The sequence below is a fragment of the Galleria mellonella genome, unplaced genomic scaffold (genome assembly GCF_026898425.1).
Source record: "Galleria mellonella isolate WM207_F2 unplaced genomic scaffold, CSIRO_AGI_GalMel_v1 utg171, whole genome shotgun sequence".
NCBI classification, from domain to species: Eukaryota; Metazoa; Arthropoda; class Insecta; order Lepidoptera; family Pyralidae; genus Galleria; species Galleria mellonella.
Window position 1 is genome coordinate 6,395,712 of NW_026442014.1, and position 19,517 is coordinate 6,415,228.

At 30.7% G+C, this 19,517-nt stretch overlaps 1 protein-coding gene across 2 annotated transcripts in view; it reads left to right on the forward strand.

Moving 5' to 3' along the window:
- LOC113518231 (homeobox protein dve-1) overlaps positions 1-19,517 on the forward strand; it is a 119,141-nt gene that overhangs the window by 90,595 nt on the left and 9,029 nt on the right. For both annotated transcript variants that reach the window (XR_008252600.1, XM_026903051.3), the window contains exons 3-4: positions 15,251-15,439; positions 17,183-17,412. Coding sequence is in view for 1 of the 2 variants with exons in the window: in XM_026903051.3 (XP_026758852.2) it covers positions 15,251-15,439; positions 17,183-17,412 (419 nt within the window). In the remaining variant the exon portion in view is untranslated. The remainder of the gene's footprint in view (positions 1-15,250; positions 15,440-17,182; positions 17,413-19,517) is intronic.

The window sequence follows — 19,517 nt, forward strand, 5'->3', positions numbered from 1 at the left end:
TGCCTCAGAATATAATTAGTATGACATAAGAATACATTAGTGATTGTCTTTATAATATCAATCTGTTTACTTCAATGACCTCTATAGCGCAGTGGTAGGCACATTTCTTTTTGTAGATAAGTTTTTATAGGTTTGATTATGCGTAAATAACTTTAGAATGTCCTTTTATCATGCACGCTAAGTTTGTTTACTCAGTATTTTACGTATAGAAAAATAAAATATAGGTAAGTAACAATGTAATTTTTTACGGGACGATAATCCTTACCCTGAGCCGCAAGACAATCCTTAAAGCTGAGTGGGGCTTCATCCGCCTACATACTCGTAGTATCTAACCCACATACTTACTGTCGTGATAGATATGAATAAGTCTTCATACTTTATCCCATGTTCCTTGGGAATGTTTCATTACTACTATTGTTAAATTTCTATTGAAAATGGTTCGATACAATTTCAGTCACTAGTTATTATCGCTCATAAAGTTACAGTTACTCAACACGTTTAATGCTACGCATAAATTAGTTATTAATAATTAATAAGTAGTTATGAAGCATACAAAGGATTTTTGGAAATACATACGGAAACGAGAAATAACAACTCTACAGTTGCCTATTCCTTTTTTATCGACTTCAAGAAAAATCGACATTATTCTTTGGGAAACTTTCAGAACACTTCTGTGTTGAGTTTGTTTAAACTTAATTTGTTTTATTTAAAAATAAAAAAAAAGTACTTAAATTGTGAAATCCTAATATCTATGATTTCACATCTATCACTATTACATATCTATATTTTTACAACTGGAAGCAACATATAACACAAGTGACTACATAACATGAATCATTCTTCGTACAACAATTTTTAGTAGCAGTGTCTTGACTATATAAAATGTAACATATTTTCCGCATATTTATTTTAGTAGCAGTGTCTTGACTATATAAAATGTAACACATTTTCCGCATATTGATTTTAGAAGCAAGCGTTTTGACTATATAATATGAAAAACATTTTCCACACATCGATCTTCAGTAACGGTTCCTTGACTATTTACAATGAAACTCATTTTCTGCGCACCGATCTTTAGTAGCAGTACCTTTTATAGGAGTTTGACGGAAAGCAACAAGAAACAATGTCTCTACAGGTCGTGGCGTCCCGTCGCCCGACGGTTCGCCTAAATCGCCACAGGATTTACTTAACCGACGGACGTACATCGCTGCAGATTAATTATTTATGGCCCGGCCCCCTGTTGTCCGGAGGGTAGGTTTAGCTCCAGACGCTCAGCGATTTCTCTTTCATGCAAACTAGTCGTCTTAACGCGAAATTGGCGCACAATCTAAAATATTTACAAATCGTGTCTACTGACCAGATATTAAGGTCGGTTTTACCGTGTTTGCATTATTTAAAGGTCCTTTGTCTTCGTTGTCCAGTAAAGATCTGGGGCTTGCGATGACCACCTTGTCATGGGAAAGCTTTATTCTAAATCTACGTTGCATCTTCGCTGAAGCGTAATCGCTTAAGCCCGACTTGGCTAGGCTCAACACCAAATAATGAAACTATAAATTTAATTGTTATATATACGAGTATTCATGTGTAATATATTCATATAATAACCTTTGTTCTAGCATTAAATAATGAAGATATTTAAATCTGAAGCAAGAGAAAAAAATTGTAATATAATCAACAGTGGGATTCGTAGTTTACGAATTCTGTAAAGAGAAAAAACTTTTAAAAATTAAAAAAAGCTTTCAATTGCGATATTAATTCTTATTGCCTTATTTATTTATTTTTTTACGGGAAGAAAACGAGATAGTTTTGAACTTGCAAACTTTATGATGTTAGCTATAGTGTATGTAAATATTTTTTTTTTGCTTTTCTGTCGGCGTGTCACTTGACGATTGGTAGACCAATTTGGATTTTTTTTATAACATCAATAAAGCACAATTAAAGTTAGCATTGTTAATAATATTTATGTGAATGTGGTGCACTTCAATGTAATGTTACAAGTTATATTATATTCATTACTTTTCTGTCTCTGTGTGTAAATACACATTGTGTGTGAGTATACCTATATAGTGTCGAAATATTTTCATTAGTGTGTGCATTTTTAATTAATAATTCATTGCATAATTATACTCTATTTTAATTTTCTTGCCACATATTACTTATAATAGACACAAACAGGCTGGCATTATTTAAATTTAATTATCCAGACTTAGCCTGTTATTATGGTTACCTCCTTATGACTATAAGCAGAGCCACACATACACACACGTCTTCCCTTACAATACGTATCGAGTTATGCATACATGTCGTTCTAATCCTTAAGGCGTAGCAAAGCACGTAATATGTAGAAACCTTCTTAACCTAACAGGATTATCGTGCGGAGGTAAGCAATTCAGGGCCGGATCACACCTTGCCATCGGCTCTACTAACGCACAGATTTTATTACACAAATAAGATTAATAAACAGTAATTTAGTTACAGACACCCTTGCCACTAAAAAGACGGAGGACCTTAAAAGCTTATTATGCTATCAAATATCTGGATATACATCTGGAGCTATCTACGATTTCATTAAGTTTCTAATTTTTATTCCATGATATGACAAATAAAAATTAATTTATTTTCTTTACCATCAGAAATATTACGTGTATGCCTTATATCATAATGTTTTTTTGAGTCGTTACGCCACTAAGAAGTAGCAAAAAATACACTTTCATATAATGCATTTTTAACTATAAGAAACAGTTACAAAATATTCTGATTAAGTTGCAAATAATGTAATAAAATCATGTCTCTATTTCATGCGTTTATTCTTCAAAAAAGTTGACATTTTTGTGTTTAATAGTGTAACATACCTTTATGCATATATTACGTAAACTTCAGAAACGTACGTCAATTAAAAGGTAAACAAAACGAGGCGCCATCAAAAAGATCATTTGTAACGTCGAGACAATCATAGCTCCGGGGCGAAAACTGACAAACGACACAGCGATAGGGTGCGTCTAAACCGAGCTTTTGAACTTCTTTGACGAGCGGCAGTCGATAAGCGCTCCGACACAACATTGTGTCGTCGTGGTACACAATGGCGTTCGTTTTGCAAGTTTTCACCCAGTCGTAAGTAGGTAAATGTGTTAACGATTGACGGGGGATGGGACAAAGGGCCGTGCGACGTACGGAACGCATTCATACAGAGTTGCCGCAACAACGGCTAAGATAATGATGACGTTTCATTCATTCGTGCCCGTGACTCGGTGAATTAATTAAGTTTGTTAATATTTCATATGTGTTAGTACAATATACGTGCATATGTATAGATATTTCAATGGAACGTTTGTAATTAACAGCGAGTTGTTTCTTAGATCAGATTAGTCCGATATATATACCGATATTAACACAGAATTGATTGTCTATGCCCATTTTGTAGCAGACAAAGCAATCATCATAGATATATAGCTGTTGCTAGTGGATCATCGAACCTACTTAGTATCTATCATATACAAGATTAGTCATAACGAATATACCAAGCCGTAACCCAGTATACCTATTCGACACTTAGACTAATAAATGATCTCAGCAAATTTTTTTTTTTAATATTTTTATTTAGGGGCTTTATCCTATATGGATATGTTAGACCCATTATAGCCTGATCTGCACAGTTGGACTACAATCATTAGTCTAGTCATTAGTTCTATACATATCTTCTATTCTTCTATTGTCGTATGGTCCTGGCATAGAATAACCCACTCCTTCCTTTCCCGTGGGTGTCATAAGAGGCGATTAAGGGAACGAAATGGTCGAGGCATAGGCAGTAGGATCTTTCGTAAAACATCATCAAAGCCTAACTGTGGTTACCAACCCGCCCATCAAGCGTGGCAACTACTTGTAATATCCGCCTAATGGGAGAGGCTTATGTTCAGCAGTGGACAGGTAACGGCTGACATAATAATACTAAATAATAATATCATAAAATCTTTATTATCATTTATTTTAACAATACAAAAACACTCGCAATCTAAATTGTGACCATTAAAATCTCCATTGTGATTTATTTAATTAACGTTTATCTAAACAAAATCCCAGACAAAATTAAACAAATTATTTATTAAGTTTATTGGTCACAAAACTATATTGTTGAGCAAACATTCGTCAAATAATTGAGCCAACATTTGCAGGGATGAACTGTTTCTTAATTAGAACTACAAACACGTCCTTTGACAGTTGTAACACCTTAACAATAATTGTTTAGCGTTATCTCAGACCTATTGTTGGCTTGAAACGTTGCTAACTTTACACTATACACGTAAACTGTCATTGAAGATTATCATTACGACGTATATTTGTATATGATTACTGGAAATCTGTCTTCTAAGTCATGTACTTATAAATCGTACCTAAGTTTTGTAAATAATGACGAAACATTTTGATTTACAAAGCGTAATTATTTTATCGTGTATTTAATTGTTCTTTTTCATAATCTCGGTCTTAAAATAAATACAGTTAATGTAATTTTCAGCGTTATCTATTTAATGTCTATAAATTATCTTGTATTTAAGATAACCGTTTGTAAAATATAGAATACATTGAAATGTACTAGATGCGTATGAAAAGGTTTAAAAGACATTGTAAACTTAAATCTTAGCGGTGGAGAATAAAAAAGCCAGATTTACGTTAAGCTTCACACATTTTAAGAACTAGGTACCACGTTATCTTTATATAATATGGTGAAAGATGGTAAATGGTTTATTAATATAACAATGTAAGATTTATACTTAAAGAGATTTACTAGGTTATATATTTTTATAGTTTGTTTTTCTATATTTTTCTTTTAGTTTCCTAAAAGTTGTCTATAAGAGATCCTTCTCTGTGATAAGTCCGTCTTTATATATTAATGTGTCGAATAAAGTATGTACAATAAATATTTTACAATATAATATTTAGTTTCACAGATTCCCAGAACAATTAATAGGGTGTTAGTTAATCATATCGATTTGCCTTGTATATTTTAAGTGGAGAACTATTAATAAAATGTATACAACAATAATATATGTACTCGTATTATAGAACAAACTACATTACTAAGTAATACATAACTAATAACTATGTCATAAAAAATACTAACTAAATAAAGGCATTTTACATTGTGTGAGTTTTGCGATTATAAAATTAAATTCCATTATGTTAGTCCAGTCTCATACAGTCGTGTTTGAGTCTTATTAGCGTTGACAGTCTTTTATACATTATTTAGCCAGGTTTTAGCACGTCTGTGGTCAGGTGAAAGTTTGGAGAGCAGGGTAAAGGGATTAGACGGAGTAGGTGTTAGCTGGATTTGAGATGTCTTTCCACTAAATCGGACTTGATGCCAGCATTGTTAGATGTTGATTTAAATTTATTTCTAGTGAAATGTACTTAAATAACCTTTTGTATGTTTATAGTGTTTGCATTGAAGTCTATATATTACGATTTATATTTTATAGTCAAAACTACTTATTCATAAAAACATAAAATATTTCATATACCTAGTTTAACTATTGGACTGTTTTGTCTCTTTCTTTTGAGTTAAATTCCTAATTTGAAAGAAAGGGAACAAACAATATTATAGTTGAGATTTGTGGAAGGTTTTTGTTTTTATGAATAAGGGGGTAACTGTATAAAGACTAATGGTATAAGCTTTAGAAAAATGACAACATGTTGTGTTTATTAATTTTTAGTTTTACAGTAGTCAGACTTGTTTATTTTATTGTATTATACGTATAAACTGATTATGACAAATAAGTTATTCAATACATTTAATAGAATAGTAATTACTGACTGGCCAATACTAAATTCGTGATTTAAAAATGATTATAGAATTTTATAGAATTGAAGGATTTTGAAGGCATTATTTCTATATAGATTGTATCTTAGTTTAACATATAAAATACTTTTATTCTAATGCACGTGATCAAATACATCACACAAAATAATGAGTACCGCTGATAGTCATCGGGACGCGGTTTTTATCAGGTTTCAGCATCCGTCACGGCACCGGTATGACTTATCCAATCTAAACAGATCATCGCTCACGAATGGCTATCAGCGGACACGCAAATCCAATAGCCTTCATTGTCTGACGATACAAACCTATCGTGTACATGCTATTACGATGTTTACAGGGTTAGATTACATTTTTTTTTAATAATGTACAAATACTGTGTTTCGATTGTGAATAAAAAAAATTTTTTTTCTTATCACAAAAAATTTTTCATCACGCTATCTGTTAAAGGGTTTTGGGTAAAAAATGAAGTACATATATATAAACGACATATTTGTTAAAGAAAACATAAACCCCAAGAGGTAAAAGTGTTTAAGAGAACTCTACACAAAGAAAATTTGAAGTAAAACTGTAGGTATACCGAGCCACTTGGCTGGCATGGGAAAATTGATAAAATTAATGAAGAGGTTTAACATAACATATATATAACATTAGTAACTTGATAAATCTATTGAAAAGTGACCACAGCATCGTCTAATGAACGATTGGATATTTGGGTTGATTTCTTTAATAGTTTTTTTTAAATCTGACACTCCAAAAATAAGAAAATAGCAGAAAAATTAACAATAAAATTCCTATAACGTCTTCTCGGACGTCTGTGAATCTTTTAACTGTAACTTACATTAGTAGACTAACTAGTTTTCTCAGTTTAACCCATAACCGATTAAGCATAAGGATAAAATAGATAACTTTAAACTTATACAACGGGCAATTTGCGTTAATTATTATACAGTTAAACAGATGATTACCAATTAACATCAATAATTTTAATTGAGAATTACCAACATTATGGTCAGATTCGTTTGGATTTACTTTTGTCACGCAATGTCCTTCTCGGCTAATTTTTAATTAACTATAAATTTATTTATTTATTTAAACTACATACATGTACATACATATATGTACATTTGGCGGCCTTAACACCGGACTGTGTTCTCTACCAGTCAACCATTGGGCAAACCGAGAAATATGTAGGCGGTGTATTTTATAAATCCAATTTAAAATATTTTAACAATGTAGATTACATCGTTAAAATATTATATAAGTATTTAATCATCAATTTGCATGAAGGATTTACGTATTTTACTTGTTTCCGTAGAGTGAATAAACTCTATGTTAATTATTAGTAAATTATTTAGATATTTCAATTAAGATTCAATCTAAAAATTTCTGGATTTCCCGGATTGGTGTACTCGTATAATTGAATTAGTATAATTTGTGTATTTACAAGCAGTTACTTCTCGCAAATTCTCCTGTCGTCATTCGCCATTTGTCCCCGGATTGTCTCGTTCATTTGGGTACTGGTTCAGTTGATCAAATTAGCTATCTACTGTCTACGGCTGAAAATAGGTCTCCCCCAAAAGCGAGGTTTTGCCAGTAGTTGCCACACTTGGCAGACGGATTGACAACCACAGTTAGGATTTGGTGATGTTCTTATAGAGGCACTGTTGCCCATTCTTCAATTATCAAGTTCCCTTAGTCACCTCTTACGACATCTACGGGAAAGGAAGGGGTGGCCTATTCTATGCTGGGACCACATGGAACTGGTCACTTAATTAGAATTATTTTGTTTAGTAGAGGAACTACTGTAATAAACAATAAAATAATTTTAATCAAATAACTAGTGATATTAACTTCCACAAGTTTAGTAAAATACGTAATTAAAAACCTAGTTTAGTAAAATATTTTGGAAATGCAAAAACTCTTTTTAATACATATTTCTTAGTATATTTAATGAAGCACTGTGTATTTCATGTCTATAGATATTAGATTTACAGCTGTACGTTGATTTGTTGACCTTCCTAATTATTTTATTACGATAACTCATGATTCTGTAATTATGAGTAAATGATACAAGTACGTTGATAAAACAGAAGGCTTTCAAGTAACCAAATTAAGGCTTATACTCGAAATGGGTTCTTAGCTGCAACTTTTAGCAAAATAAATGCTAACTCCGAGTTAAGTATACACGTCTCTCACAGTTCATTGTTAATGCTTTTACAGATTAAGAGAGTATTGAAATGGCGATTAAAAATATTGAAAAAAAAAATACTAAACTGAAATTTTTAGTTTTGTGTCATCTGCAATGTTTTCTAATAAACTAAATTATAATCTGCAGTGTTGCTTTCAATTATTCATGTTTATTTCAAATATTAATCATTGGTGTACCAAATTTCATTGAAATTTATTCAGCCATTCAAATATGATTGAGTATTATATGATCATACAACTTGCACTTTTATATTTCTACTAGAAATTGTAATAAATTAGTAATCACGATTTAATTTTTTTCTAAATTAATATAGGATCATATAAGTAGGTATGTAATATGAGTAATAATTTTATTAATGTTAATAAAATTGTGTAAACGTTTTGTATGTAGTGATAATGTATCATTTGTTAATGCAATGTAAACAATAGGTTACATGAATAATCTAGAGACTAGTCTACCGTTTGTTTTGTAAATTAATAATCTACCTGTATGTACTCTTATTTACCTATCTAGATAAAAGCGTGTGACGTTGGAATCCACTAAGAAAAGGATTTTGGAAATTCCCCTAGTATTTATAAATATAATTTATTAAGTAGTATTTGAAAATAGTTTTAATTGTTATTGTATCAAGCTGAAATCTATTATTACTATTACTACTTAAGGCTTGCTATATCCACTGCGTTTACATGATTATTATAGTAAATTTTTTTGATGGCATATATTTTAATAAATTTACCAAAATATATGCCATCCATACATACAGGGTTGAAAGTGACAAGCCTCTTTTCTCAGAATTCGTTCATTTATGTCTAACCTAATCATTTGGTACATAAGAAATATTTTAAATTTAAATGCTGAGTAGTTACTTAATCAAACAAATCTATACTCATGTAAAATAAACAATCAAATAAAAAAAATATGACACTTTAAAATTAAAATGTCACATCCATCCCCGGTATGTTTATTGAAGAAAATCTTAATACATTTTTATAAAACATATATGTACATATATGCATATATATTATATATATACATACACATATGTGTATGTATATTTATAACTTACTAATTCGTACTGTTCAAATAACTTTATATCTATGGTCATGTATTAGAGTGGGGTTCGTAAGCTCCGACGAAAAGCGGGGAATTTGATTCCGAACATATCTGTTTAAGCCTCGACATCTAGTCCGACGGGTGTTCAGTGTTCAAGTTTACGAATGTTTTTAATCTTGATCAATTTATTAATAGCTATACTAAGGATAAAATGAAGAAAAAAAAAGAAATATCAACGAAAAAATGCAACTCTTAAAATTAATCTAGGGACAGAGTACTATTTTTTACCATTTATAATTATGTAAACACTTAATAAGTACAAGTAGTTATGCAATAATAATCCTGTTTTATTTTTATTAATATGTGTGTTTAGTTCAGTGAAATTAGCATCAATGTTCTTTTTCGAATTTCAAATTTGTTTTCATAATATTGCATATATTTATTGTCTAACTTAGAATAAAAAACGTGTGTGTGCTAATGAACTATGCTTTTAGAGATACTTTTCTTTCTTCACGGATTTAAATAAGCGCATTCCGCTAGCACGCCCGTTCCTTAAGTTCCCCATTCCAGTCTCTAATTGCTATTTTATGTTGACGCTAATGAACGTTGTAACTTAGTCCCAATTTACTTACTACTCCATGTTCGCAGATTAGCAATATATGACATTATTCGGTTACTAACCATCTTAGATTTTGATATATTTAGTTGTTAAATAAATTTAAATACTGCCTAAAGTATCTATCTTTGTATCGATAACAATAATAGATTCCTTACAATTATACTAATTGTTTGTCTTCCAAACTAGGCTAGTTGAGGATTATAAGATTATATACCTAGGACCTTAGATTATACATATAGATAGAGTGTCTCCATAGAAATGCTTCGAGAAAAACGAGTCAACTTTTTCATACAATTTTGCGTGATAAATAGTTATGTTATACAAAATAAATCTAGAAGTTCTATATTTATTTTGTCTTTTAATTTCTGCACCTTTTTAATGAGTAAACATTTATTAAATAATATATCAAGATACATTTTATGCGTGAATAATACAATACTGATAAAAAAAAAACAAGTCAGCTAACTTGACAATTAGCGACAAAAAGTTGACCCGTTTTTGAGGCTCGATGCTCTATCTACATAATCCAAGCCTAGACTATAACTGTATTGATATACCGAGAAACCAGATACTGAATAAGGGGCTTAACTCAGAACATTTTTAGATTATTTATTTTAGATCCGAGCCAATTTATAAAAAATCGTTTGCCACATCGAGAATTGAGTCCAAGTTTTAGTTTAGTAGTTTCATTTAATATCTATTAGTAGTTTTATTTAATATCTATTGTAAACAGTATATAAACTATTGAATTAACATAAATGTATCCGATCTTAGTAATCACATATCAATACTATTTCAAAAATTATAATAATAAATTTCTAGGAGAATTCTTTCTAGCTATTTTATCTGTATGGCATTTTAATTATGCTTTTATTTTTGAGGTTTTAATTATTATTTTTTTACTCTTATCTCTTTTACTATCTTATATCTCTTATTATATATATCACTTTGTGTTTCGTAATTAGAATAAATCGTATCTTATGTGTTAATTTAATATCTAGTCTAATCATACATACATAAAATTTTATATAAATAAATAAACACGCTTAAACACGCTATAGTATATATGTATCTATATAGTATATAAATTTTTAGGAGAACGTAGTGTGTTGACACTATTATTGCACCTTTAATTTAAATATCTTCTATGGAATAAAAAAAAAGGATTTTAAGAACATTCTTCGTTTTTACTATATTTTTTTATGTTACACATTTTATGTTATATTACAAGCTAATGGCCCATCTGATGCATAGTGTCAATCGTCGCCTTTAGACATTAATAATGGATATAACAAAAAATACTGTGTCGCCCATGATGCACTGTAAGTGTAATAATATGTATAATAATTAAAAATGCATGCGTCAGTTCTTATAACATCGGCCGTGTCGCACACGTTTAGTAATACGATTTAATTTTATGCCGGATTTGCGATAAGATTCTCGCGCGGGTTGGACTTGCACCCACCAAATGTTCAACGAACTGGGGCCTAAGTTATGAGCGTTTTCTTATTATTATATCTTTATGAGCTCCTAATATTTTAATGCTGTGGTTAATATCTCATTCCAAAAATATATATGTATAGTAAAAACAATCCTTACTAATATTATACATGTGAAAATGAGTTTGTTACTTTATTTTATTGCGCCTTAATGTCTTAATAAATTTCTGTGAAATTTGGTATACACGTACTATGAGATGGAAAAGATTATACAGGCTACTTTTTACCGTGCACTTTTTAGCAAGTGTACCGTAAACCTATACAGTCTTTGGACAAATTACGCAGTCGCGTCAGAGCAGCCGCATCGAAAATAAACGAGCGACGCTACACAAGACCGCTCAGAAGAGCATTTATCCGAAGATGCAGGGCATGCATAAGAGTGGGAGAAAAACAATTAAAGCATTTATTGTAAATTTATGTAAAATAAATTATTTTGAATATTAAATGTTGTTTTTTATTATTCCCCAATGATGAGATACATTTCAATTAAAAAAATGTTCCCATATTACAAATTTTGTTATTTAGTCAAATTTTCGCCTTTTCTATATTAATGGCAATAAGTCACTATTTATGATAGATACAGTTATGAATTGTACCATTGTAAAATCTACTTGGAACAGACATTATTTTAAATGATCAGGACAGTAAAATAAGATTTTTCTTTTTTTTTTTACTTTTTTTTTAAAATAAAGATAACAAAGGTACTACTTATGATATATTTTGTTTCGTATTTTTCTTAGCACTAGGTTAGGTTAGGTTTCAAGGTTATTCATTCATTATTACATTACCGTATATATATATATATATATATATATATATATATATATATATATATATATATATATATATATATATATATATTACTCGTATATAGTAGGCACAATAGTTCATATATTTAATTTTCATTAAAACTTAGTGCTAAATTTAATATTTTTGTATACAATCATGTCATGGGTGGAGTTTGTTAATTATAGTATATTAGCTACGTAATGGATATAATAATGATTTTATTTCTTTCAATTGATAGCTATTTGCTCTTTAATTTAATATCTAAATATTTAGTTTGTCACTCAATCTAGCAATAAACAGCTAAATATTGTCATAGACTACAATATTTATAACGGTTTGGAATTATTTACAGTGACTACATAATTATTAAATAGTGTATATTGTTTACATATTCAAACCCGCTGTCGTTTATAATTTGTACTGAACACCTGGAAAAGCATAGAGGTTAATTTTCATACGCCGCACACAAGACCCGACGTACTTAACAAGTTCGCAGATTTATAAACTCCTCTCGATCTTCACAAGTTTTGCAACCGCGCATATGTTAAAAGTACATAAAAACATTTATTTGGGCTTAACTTATCAATCACAATAATTATTGGTATACAAAGCAAAGCATTACTAATAGTGAATATTTAATTTTAAACGGCTACCGAAAAGAAAATTCTTGATTCTTTATATTATAGGTGTATAATGTTATGCAGTTATATAATTTTTGTACCGATTTTTATAATTATTTTTGCAATGAAAAAATAAAAAATAAATAAACAAAATCTATTACATGTCTGGTTTCACGTACTAGATTTTTATTATTTGTCACATTTAATATCGTTGTCTTTTTTGCATCACAACAAAAAATGTTATTTTGTTCACAAATTAAAATTTCAAACATTTTAAATAATATGTTTGCATAACATAAATTTTTCAAATAAACGTTTCCGAAATGCTAATAAATCTCACGTTGTCTCCACCAAGCTAAATCTCTATCAAATAACAGTCATGTAAAATTTCTCTTCCATACAAAAAAACCTCTTTCAGTATTAATATAATACATGATAAATTACGCACGTGTATACTGCAGTCACCGATTGTGGTGTAACGGACACAATTGGGTAGCAAGGTTTTCATCAAGATATTTAAATTGATCTATTTAACGTTACAGATTCATCTACAATCCCGCTATCTCAATATTGAATAGGATGGTTTAATAGCATTATTATTATGAGACTATTTATATATTATACAGGCTATTGCTTGCGATTTTATGTATACAGCATTTTAATTATACTTTTATTTATGGACTTTTAATTGTTTGCTGTATCTCGCCACTTTGAGTCTCTAAATTAGGATCAACATATATGTAGTCTTATATTAAATTGTATTTAAATAAAACAACACGCTTAACACATTATACATCTAAATAGCTTTTTTATGAACTTTAATGCTTTTATAAAATAATTTCATTTTCCCATTGCCTTTGCTATCTTTATATAGTTAATTTCAGATAAAAAATCATGTGTGTTTCATTTTTGTTTAATTTTTTTAAAGAGATTTCGATACAGTTATACAATTTTATTTTATTTATACTTTATTGTACATACTCATAATACATAAAAAATATGTCAGAATTAAGCATATGCACATAGACGAGCTTAACTCTAAAAGCTCTAAAGTTCTTTCCCAGCAAACCCAAAGTTGAAAGGAACATCAATGTCAGTAGGTAGAGCGGTGTACAATATTGTGACAATTTTCAAATAAAAAAAAACCTAGACAAACTTAAGTTTATATATATTATATAAACTATACTCGTATTTACAATCTAGGTACAAATTTCAAAGTACAATATTTACATAATAAAAACCTAATTCTACGTATATTCCCGAATAATTATTATTGATATAGATATTACAAGAGTCCACAGTTTCATAGTTTCAAAACCGGGGGATTTACTGACCAAAGGACCGAGGACGGCGGGTAGTCCTACTAAACCTCAAGTAATCCAAGCTCCATATTAAACCATAGGTGGCTGGGCGCTAACCTGAACCTCCCAACCCCAAACCACCCCAAAGAACTTGCCAACGAAAACTATCGAAAGTTACTTACGTGATTACGCTCAACCCGAAATTTTGCTGTTTTCAACGTATAACCCGTGCGTTAACGCTACAACGACACTACTAGGTATTATTTAGAGATTATTGTATGGAGAAATTTATAAGTTCCCGTGGCGTACTGTTTTGTTTACCAAATTCCCAAATAGTATTATGTAAATTCAATAACTGTTGGGCGGGTTCGAAGTTAGCTATTGTTTTCAATAGATACACTAAATCAGTTTGTTTTCGACACAATAGAATTATTGAGTTTAATTTAATAGTTATAAAAGGCCATCGCTGGAATACTTTTAGCTCTTTAAAAAATTGTCTAAAACAGCCAATTTTAATTATGGTAAAATCTATTATTTTGAATTCAAAACTAAACTACTTATTTAGATAATATTTCTATGGAATCAGTCTGTAAATATATTTTTTGAGATAAAAAAAAATCCAAATCTGTTTAGTACTGATGGAGTTATGAGATACCAGACAATAAAAAATGCAACTAAATTAAGAACGTCTTTTTTAAGTCGGTTGAAAATGTATTCAAGCAGCAAAAACTATTTAATATCGCGCTAAAGAAGCATCAACACAAAGAAGTGGGGTAAAAGCAGTGAACAGCACAAAGCGATTTCTAGGCAGTGGCGGCGAAACATGGAGCGAGGATTAATTATTATTTTAACGTTTTATTCACTTTTTTGCATCGTCCGCGAGCAAGTCAAAAGCATTGCTTTCTCGCTTGAAAAGTTACTAAATTATTAAGACGCCTTCTTAACGACAGTACTTCGAAGTTTTTTTTTTTAGAAGAAAATGTCGAACGAGGAAGTTTTTACGCAATATTTACGCTTTTTGTTCTTCTTATCGGACAACGCGACGTTAAGTCACAAAAGAAAAGTATAAAATTATAACCGTAGTCAGTCTACTAAAATTGATTTTTTTTTAACAAATAATATTTAGATTATTCGATCCCTTTTGTACTTATATAGAAGCGCGTGGTAGAATTTGTTGTGATGTTAAATATATATGTAGGTTAAGTAGGGTTTAAAAATTTAGGAATTGAGTCAGTCATTTTTATGAAACTAATGAAAGAATAGATCTAGAGTTCCATAGGTACGGAACTCTAGAAATATTCAATTATATAAATAATTATATAATATAATTATTTTCCTTTTGGTCCAGGTAAAACCTTCCCAGTGCACTGCGTCGTGGAAGCAATATCATCCCTCGAGGAAGACAACTGGAGACGGCGCACTGTCGTGGAGACGGACAGCTACGTCATTATACCAGCCTCGACTCCCTTTCAGGAACTGGTACCAGCAGCCATGATAAGGCTTGGCTACCCTCACGAATTATCTGCGTCCGCTAAAGGTGATTATTGTAAGAGACAGTTGTTATGTTTTATAACAATTTTAAGACTGCCAAATTTTTGGAGTGAAAACAGTCAACAGTGTGTACAAAAACAAAGCAATACCTAAAATAGATAGCTATCTATTTTAGATATTAATTTGATATCTATTCCAGATTTTCTATTAATATGAATACCTAATTTAAGAAAGTGACAAATATCAATAGTTAAAAGGTTTATTTCTTTTTTTTTATACCACTGACGTGGCAAACAAGCATACGTCCCACCTGATGGTAAGCGGTTACCGTAGCCTATGAACGCTTGCAATACCAGAGGTATTACGCGCGCGTTGCCGACCCTGAAGAAACCTCTTTACCCCCCTTTTGAAGAACCCCATGCTGTAGTCTCTTGGGAAAACCATTATTTCTATGAGTAATGCAAGTAGTAATATGTAGGGTTACATAGTATTATAAGAGATATACAATATTTTTCCCGAAAAACTTTGTATTGTGTAGAAAAGAAAAAAACAAAAAATATAAATATACTGAATAGATAGCGCGACGCCTCGTTTCATTGGGTTCAAATTTTTTTTATAATATTTTGACACGTGTATGTATCTTTGAAAAACAATATTTTCTGTTTCACTCCGGGTACTTTAAAAGAATATTAAAATAATTACATCCATTTTACACTAATTATGTATATTGCTCTACTTTTGTCCCCGACGTTTTAATACTCGTATCGTATTCGAAATTCGATATGTACGACAATGCCTCGGGCTTCAACTATAATATTATAATATCAAGTGGACTTCAATTTTACAATTGGACTTTGATCGACTTTAAATCATGTTCGGATCGCATTAATAGATGAATTGAACTATCAATAGATATAGAGATAGTTTTCAATCACAAACCCATTTCAAAATATAGTTAATAAAGTTTTTTGGTAATGAATATGAATCCATTTGAATGTGCTCTAGCGTCTTTCGCATTAACCGATATAAAAAGTAACTTTTGTTCTTCTCCATGCAAATACTATGTATATTTATAATTTATGCTGATTTGTTAAGCCGCTAAAGTGTTAAGATTCAACAGACTCACCCACTTTTACATTTTTTATTCTCGTAATTACTGAAAGGACAATAAAGATTCATAATTGATCATTGCTGATATAAATGAAATTTGGTATAGAGTACGGTTTGCAATCCCGCAGTCTTTTCTTTACAGCTAGAATTTTGCAATAAACTTACAAGGAGCCTGCAAAAGATTTAACCCATAAAATTTTTTGATAACGAACTTTACCAAATTTTTGAGCTATTATTCTATTAAAAGTAATTGTATCTTACAATTTCAATTTTTTACTTTGTCAAAATATCTCTTATAACTGTTTATGAATTATTGTTAAACTAGTAAGTAAATAAATATATATTATATATACATAAATTAAAAACGACGCATGGGGGCTATCATGGGCGAAACAGCATACTCTGTTATGTCTATGGTACTGCTCATGTCTACAGGCGACGGTTACCACTTTCCATCAGGTGGGTCGGAGCTGGTTTGCCATTCTAAGTTGCATAAAAATAACATACGGGAAATCGCTAGAATAAGGGATTGCAAATTCTCGTATAGAGATGGACTGTATGCTTTATTAAACATAATACTTTTATTATAGCTAGCATAGGCAAGTCCGCGGTATACGGGTAGTTCTCAGTAAAACCTTTTCACTATTAAATTTTAATATGAACTATTTTAATTACGCAGGTACGGTGGTATTAAACAATTGGAAGCCGTTGCCTTTCGATAGGATCTCTGAAGGTGCGTTGGCAACGGTCGGAGAAGTCCTGGGTGAGCTGGCTACAGTGGCGACATTGCGCATACAACTGCTACGGCCAAGACTAACACCACTACAGGATATAAAGGACAAACTTCTAAGACTTCTGCTTGTTCAAAGTAGAGCGCTACTAATATCAACTGGATGCCCTTTAGATGAGGTAAAACGCATTTATATTTTTTCCAGTTACATATAAGTACGCATACGAGTATATTTATTTATTTATTTCATATTACTGTATTTTCTATATGCCATGTGGTCCCGATATAGAATGGGCTATCCCATCCTTTCCCGAGGGTATTATAATGTAATGGTTGAGGGATGGGTAGCAGCGTCCCTGTTAAAACACCATCAAAGCCTAACTGCGGTTGCCAACCTGCCTGTCAAGCATGGCAACTACGAGAAAATCCACCCAAAGGGAGACCTATGATCAACAATTAATGGCATATTCTCTGCTTTGTAGAGTGGTGCAGATGAGTCTACTTGTAAATTATTATCTTTATAGAGATAATTACAACCTAAAAGTAATTTTCTAACATTTCTTTCCTTTCGAGATGCACAAAAATGTGAATTAATTATATTATTATTTTCAATATCTTTTTTATCTGCATAAATAGAAAGAATTATGTATCAAAATATATATGTATTCATATATTATTTATTCATCGACATAATCATTCAAAAAATAAGTATAAATATCAACCTTTACGCTTGGTTTGCTTGGAATACCAAGAGATATAAACAATTTCATTACAATTCTCATCTTCTTGTTAAAATGTATACCAATGTTTAGATGTAGGTATTATTCCTTTATCTAAAATATACATAATCCCCAACATTCCCACCGTTGAACCGCGCAAATCTACATTTGTTCACGAAAACACCTGTCGAATCGAATCACATCAACCGAGAAGCATTATGATCTGACGGCGACAGAGCTTGTCCGCTACACTGCGCTAAATCAACAATACTCGGGTAATGTATTTTAATGCCCCCGACCTCACAATGAGACTCACAGTAAACCTTACCCCTTATTATCGTCGAACTCATTGTTTTCCATATTTAAGACCGCTCAAGATCTGAGTTTTCTATAGAAAATTGTTACTGGGTTGCAGCTTACACGAATTAATTTTCGAATGAGAATATAACGGTTACTTTTATAGAACAAAGACAAATCGGTATACGGCTTTGTTATTAGTGCAATTTACTATTCAGTAAAGTCAACGTTTGAGGTATAATGTCACAAGTCGGTAATATTTAAAAGTGTTTGCGTTGCCACAATTGACCATTGTTCTTTGCATTATAACATGTTATTTCAAATTAAATAAAAAAATATCAAAAGGATTTATTGTCTATTTCGGTCTTACACTATAAGATTTAAAACGGTGTTAAATAGAGTGAAATCTTAAATTATAATTTGTTACATTTAGTAGGCCTCTTAAATCTAATATTGTAATAATAATATGTCGTATAATGTATTGTTTTGTCCACTTAAGCTCGACTACTGACCATGTCTCCACAAAACAATTCCTCCAAGAAATAAGTTTGACTATGTATTTTATTATTTTTCTTAAAATCATGTGTTTTTACATACTATGTAGACACAATGAAGCTTAGGTATACAAACAAACATTTAAATCGGTCCAATAGATTATAAAAATCATACAAATAGGCAAATATTTAAAAAAATAATTCTATGTGTTATTTATTGCTATAGATTTCAACAATGGTTAATACATATTGCAAAAATTGTAATTAATTATTCGTGGTAGTAGTTTGTATTTTTTTTTATTTTTTAAATTTTATTTTTTGCTTTGCATTAATCTTATAAATATAATATATAATAGAACCGCTATAAATACTTTCATTTTTTAATGTGAACACCAATATTTTATATGGTATTAAGTTACATGTAATACTAAAAAGTATTAGATTTCTAATAGATACCTATTTCTAACCAATAACAAAGATTACCATTTAAAAACTCTATTGTAAAATGTAGTGAATATATATTATAATAAAAATGTCACATAATTAGCAGTGCCTTCAAGCTCACAGGCCCGGATTTGAAGAACTCGTGATGGAGACAGATTATCAAACTCCTCGTTAAGTAGGCGAGCGTTTCCGTACAATTTTAGAAGGTCGTTATAATTGCGAGGTTACGCCTAAGTCCTCGCTAATAAGGATCATCACTGGAGGGAAGAATTAAGGGAGCATTTGTTTTGATGTTCGCGGCTGTTCAGCGTCTTAACAAACGGCACGCTT